The sequence below is a fragment of the Trichomycterus rosablanca genome, chromosome 2 (genome assembly GCF_030014385.1).
Source record: "Trichomycterus rosablanca isolate fTriRos1 chromosome 2, fTriRos1.hap1, whole genome shotgun sequence".
Lineage (NCBI taxonomy): Eukaryota > Metazoa > Chordata > Actinopteri > Siluriformes > Trichomycteridae > Trichomycterus > Trichomycterus rosablanca.
In genome coordinates, this window is record NC_085989.1 from 59,586,536 (window position 1) to 59,592,535 (window position 6,000).

At 39.0% G+C, this 6,000-nt stretch overlaps 1 protein-coding gene across 1 annotated transcript in view; it reads left to right on the forward strand.

The window, feature by feature from the left end:
* LOC134335862 (zinc finger protein 271-like) overlaps positions 1-2,075 on the forward strand; it is a 49,497-nt gene extending 47,422 nt beyond the window's left edge. Inside the window, exon 7 of the mRNA XM_063018474.1 lies at positions 119-2,075. Within this exon, the coding sequence (XP_062874544.1) occupies positions 119-1,053 (935 nt within the window). The 3' untranslated portion in view covers positions 1,054-2,075. The remainder of the gene's footprint in view (positions 1-118) is intronic.
* The last annotated feature ends 3,925 nt before the right edge of the window (positions 2,076-6,000 follow it).

Genomic DNA, 6,000 nt, shown 5'->3' on the forward strand with positions numbered 1-6,000 from the left:
CTGGTGAAGATTAAGACTGAACATGAGGATCTGACGCCCACCAGAAGCTCCAGTAATCAGCAAACGTCCTCTGGTACTGTCAGCATTAACACCTCTCTCAGTCCCACACAGGAAGAAGGAAACGTCTGCTCACAGTGTGGGAGGAGCTTCAGGGTCCTCAGCGCCCTCAAGAGACACCAGCGCATTCACACTGGAGAGAAACCGTATCAGTGCCCACAGTGTGGGAAGAGTTTTACTCTACAGAGTAGTCTAATAAAACACCAGCGCATTCACACTGGAGAGAAACCGTATCAGTGCTCACATTGTGGGAGGAGTTTCACTCAACAGTGTAATCTAAAAAAGCACCAGCACATTCACACTGGTGAGAAACCGTATCAGTGCTCACAATGTGGAAAGAGTTTTAATACACAGACTGATCTAAAAATACACCAGCGCATTCACACTGGAGAGAAACCATATCAGTGCTCACTTTGTGGAAAGAGGTTTAATACACAGAGTGCTCTCAAAAAACACCAGCACATTCACACCGGAGACAAACCGCATCAGTGCTCACAGTGTGGAAAGAGCTTTTATCAACAGAGTGATCTTAAAAATCACCAGCGCATTCACAGTGGAGAGAAACCGTATGAGTGCTCACAGTGTGGAAAAAGTTTTAATCATCAGGGTAATCTCAAAATCCACCTGCGCATTCACACCGGAGAAAAACCCTATCAGTGCTCACAGTGCGGGAAGAGCTTTAATCAACAGAATTGTTTAAAAATACACCAGCACATTCACACTGGAGAGAAACTGTATCAGTGCTCACAGTGTGGGAAGAGTTTCAATTATCAAAGTCATCTTAAAGAACACCAGCGCATTCACACTGGAGAGAAACCGTACCAGTGCTCACAGTGTGGAAAGAGTTGCAAACGGCTGAGTCATCTCAAAACCCATCAGCGCATTCACACTGGAGAGAGACCGTATCAGTGCTCACAGTGTGGGAAGAGTTTTAATCAACAGAGTCATCTCAAAACACACCAGCGCATTCACACTGGTGAGAAACCATATCAGTGAAGAGTTTTAATACACTGAAAATAATTTTTAGGCTTGTCTCATACTTGCTGCACCTCAGCTGGATGTCAGTGACATTCATACCATCACCGTCTGCATGCCAGAGATCACCATCACCTCTCTGTACAAACCACCTACCACCCAAATGCAGACTTTAACTCTCACCACACGATGTGGGGCTACGATTCTACTGACAGTGATGAACTAGTCGAACAGCTGGATGGAGAATATGCAGCAGGAGTAATACACAACGCTAAACTCCCAAAGTCCTTTAACAGCAGCGGCTGGAAAAGAGGTTACAACCCAGGCCAGAGATTAGCACATCTGAGCCCAAAGACTGACCAAAGAAAACATTAAAATGAAATTTTGCTGGATCCCAGGGCAGAAACAAATGGCAGCTTGAATGGGAATCACAACACAATAATAAACGTCATGAAATACCCCAATATCAACACACACCACAAATCTACACCAACTAACGGAACGGAGCAATCTGTATGGACTAAATGCCGCATCGGACACACCGAATTAACTCTTTCACACCTAATTCTTTTCTGTTAAGATGGGTCAGTTTTCCTCCCCATCAGCACCTTTTACATGTGGGGTACCTCAGGGCTCTATTTTGGGTCCTATTCTGTTTTAATTATACATGCTCCCCCTTGGGTCCATTTTTCAGAAGTATCAAATCCCTTATCACTGTTATGCAGATGACACTCAGCTCTACCTTCCACTAAAACCAGGAGTTAATGGTTATCTGCACCTCATCTTTGACTGTCTGAGAGATATTAACAGCTGAGTGTTTAAAACTTTCTTAATTTATACCAAGACAAAACCGATATTATTGTTTTTGGAAATCCTGATTCGGCCAGAGCCGTAGCTAATGACCTGGGGCCATTAGCATTGTATGTAGATAGCCATGTAAAAATCTGGGTGTTGTTTTTTATTCTGCTGTTAAGTTTGAGAAGCAAGTGAATGCTGTTGTGAGAGGTTAGGAGGATAGCAAAAATAAAAAGCATCCTGTCTTTTAAGGACTTGGAAACAGTTGTTCATGCTTTTATTTCCTCTCGCATCGACTACTGCGACTCGCTGTGCTCGGGGATCGGTCAGTCAAGCTTGTCACGTCTACAGCCGGTCCAAAATGCAGCCGCGAGGCTCCCGACTGGTACCAAGAAAAGGAAGAGCATCACCCCCAAACTTGTGTCACTGCTCTGGTTACCAGTAAAATACAGAAAAGAATTTAAGTTTTATTATTTGTTTTTAAGGCTTTGCATGGCTTGGCCCCAAGCTATATCACTGACCTTCTCTGTTTTCATTCCACCTCACGAGCTTTACGATCTTCTAACCAGTTGCTCTTAGCCATTTCACGCTCTCGGATGAGGTTCAAGGGTGACCGGGCCTTTTCTGTAGCTGCCCCAAGACTTTGGAACAGTCTTCCACTTTTCATAAAGGAATCCCCCACAATAGATGCTTTTAAGTCAAATTTAAAAACCCATTTGTTTTCTTTGGCATTTGGGTCCTTTTAATGAATATGTGTTCAATACTTGTTCTGTCTAGGTTGTGTCCGTCACGTAATAAAATATCTTGCAAATACTGGACTAATCACAAACATGTGAACAACAAAACACCTCCAAACCACGATTATTAACTTCATGTCGACATGACGTTAAACCCCCTCAATCAACCCATCATTCAGGAATATAAAACTGAGGACTCACATATGAAGATAAACAAAACAAAAACGAAACAAGAAAGACTATGACTGAAAAATAAATAAATAAATAAATAAAAAACTTCAGCGATCCTGCCATGAATGTAACCAATGTGTTAACATGGCGTTTAACCATAAAATAAACAAATAAAAATAAACTGAGTGAAAAAGCAGTGCTGAAACCACTCCCACAATCACAACACTGCCCGGTCTCAATCACTATAAAGTCTGAAGTTCCCTTTAGACGTCGTTTCATCCTCAAGAAATGGAAAATGCTCTTCTGGACGTTGAACCCTCACCTGACAACTATGCCAAGTGTGTCCAGGCAGTAAAGAGTTTGAAAAACCCATTTTCCGATACCACTCTGATATCCACCTGATATAGCGCTTTTCCACCAAAACAACCCTGGTTCTGGAACCGGTTCTGTTCAGGTGTTTTGTAGAGAACCGACCCGCGTTTCCACCAATTTTTGGGAACCAAGCCTGCTTTTAGCTAAGTATAATTTTTTTTTTTTTTTTTTTTTTTTTTTTTTTTTTACTATTCTATGATTTTATGAACTATTATTACTTGACGTTTAATGTATGGATGTAAACAACTTGTTATCCCAATTAGTGGTGGGCGGATCGATCCAAATATCGATATTATTGATACCAACGTTGGTATTATCGGATCGATACTTTAGTTTTACTTTTTCTACGCTACATTCAGCTCGTTTCTCCCATTTAATCAGAAAGTAAAGATCATGTGTGTACAGACTCTCCTCTCACATCTTACATGCTCACCTTACTCCTTTCCTCCTGCTCTGCTGGCTTTACTGTGGTACCGTCACGTTGTTATGTTGTTATAATCCTAACAGACATCAGTACATTGGTAGGCATTGGAAGATTGTAAGTTTTTCGATACTTTGCTTTGCAGATACAGAAATAGGGGTTATTTTATGGTAATAATAGTGTAAACTATACGTACATAAAGTACGGACGCACCTTACGCACTTTGCGCATCCTACACAAATGAATCGAAGCATGTAGTGAGGCTCTTATTCCGTGTGTTTGTGTTGTGGTGAATGAGAGCTCTTTTCTTTTGACTTTGTGCTTATAAATGTAAACAGAATAGCATCGATATTTATTTTAAATGAACAAGGACACACATATTTGGTCACTATTAAAAATGTACAGATGTATTCACCCAGCAAACACAACTATGTAGTATGAGTTAGCCGCTTGGTGGTGATACACCATGATGGTAACGTTGTGAGAAAGTAAAGCACCAGAAACAAGAAATCTGAGCTTAAAACATCTGAATTTATTTACAACCCTACTGAGAGCAGCTACTTACAACAAAATGTATGTATTACAATAATACACCTAAAGGTCATGAAAATTCATTCAGATTTAGCAATTTGATGATGTATCTACCTTAATTATTAAAAAGTATCGATATCGGTGATACTGGCCCTGTATTTACTTGGTATCGGATCGATACTAAATTTTGCAGTATCGCACACCACTAATCCCAATAGTACCATATCATCACCCACATATTACCGATCTGTAATGTACAGTGCAGGAGGACCATAACACAATTCTACAGTAATGATCTATAGAATAATAAATAATAACGTTTGTGTTAAACAGAAGCGTAACACCATTCTTATCATCTATAGAATAATAAACATTTACTATCACTTTTCTATCATGTAGAATCATGACACCATTCAAATCATCTCTAGAATAATCAGTGTTGCCAACTCCTCAGTAAGGACAGTAGCTATTGGACGTCATCTGTGGGCGTGTCACAGTGTAGAGGCTGTAAAACCCTTTGCGCTGTTCTTTCATATTTTAAAAGTTCACCTGATTAAATTCTGAGCCAGTTTGCCGCTGATATTTTCAAAGTGAAGAACTGTGTGATATGACGTGGTAAAAGTGACTCGGACAGAAAGAACGAAGCTTAACGTGACTTATTGTACTAAAACAACGGATGAATTTCGGCAGTACAGAGACACTTATAACCAGTAATAACGTAGAGACGTTTAGTTCCTGTGTGGTACTTTTAGTACATTCAGACACGTTACGCTTTATTTTTTATATATATTTTCTTCATCCTGTTACTGCCCACCGTTGATGACGCAGGCTCGGTTCCCAACAACTGGTAGAAATGCGGCTTGTAAGACTGACCGCCTGTGAGTGCTGTGGGACGTTTCTGCTCGTTGAGGACAGTAACTGCAGGACGATTTGTGCTTTCACGTCCGAGTCTCCAAAAGTCTCCAACAACACCAGAAAAAGTCGCTGAGTTGGCAACACTGAGAATAATAAGTAATAAACCTTTGTTTTATAAAAAACCATGTTATTATTCCAATAATCTACTGAATAATAATACATGTTTTTACGTTATATAGAACCATGTTATTATTCCAATAATCTACTGAATAATAATAAGTTTTTACGTTATATAGAACCATGTTATTATTCCAATAATCTACTGAATAATAATACATGTTTTTACGTTATATAGAACCATGTTATTATTCCAATAATCTACTGAATAATAATACATGTTTTTACGTTATATAGAACCATGTTATTATTCCAATAATCTACTGAATAATAATACATGTTTTTACGTTATATAGAACCATGTTATTATTCCAATAATCTACTGAATAATAATACATGTTTTTACGTTATATAGAACCATGTTATTATTCCAATAATCTACTGAATAATAATACATGTTTTTACGTTATATAGAACCATGTTATTATTCCAATAATCTACTGAATAATAATACGTTTTTACGTTATATAGAACCATGTTATTATTCCAATAATCTACTGAATAATAATACATATTTTTACGTTATATAGAACCATAGAATAGATGTGATAGGATTTTGTTCTATCGTCGATCTGATGATGTTTACTTTATGGTAGTCTCATCCTGGCCTGGTGGGGTTTAGGGGCAGGTGCAGGAAGGTTAGGGGATGATGTTGATCTGCTAATGCATCCTTTATTAACTATGCTAATTTCTCTGAATGTTTCTGATTGCAAATCTTTATAATCACACTGAAGCATCCAGAAACATGAACGTCTTCTGGAACACCTCTCCACCTGGTCGCTCCCTCCACTTCAGTGTGAAGTCCTGTACTATGCCGTGTTCCTTCAGTTTCTGCAGGATCTGAGGAACAGAAGATGATGAAACTTATGTTAATGTTTACGCTTCAGTCTGTAGATCAGAGCTTGATGG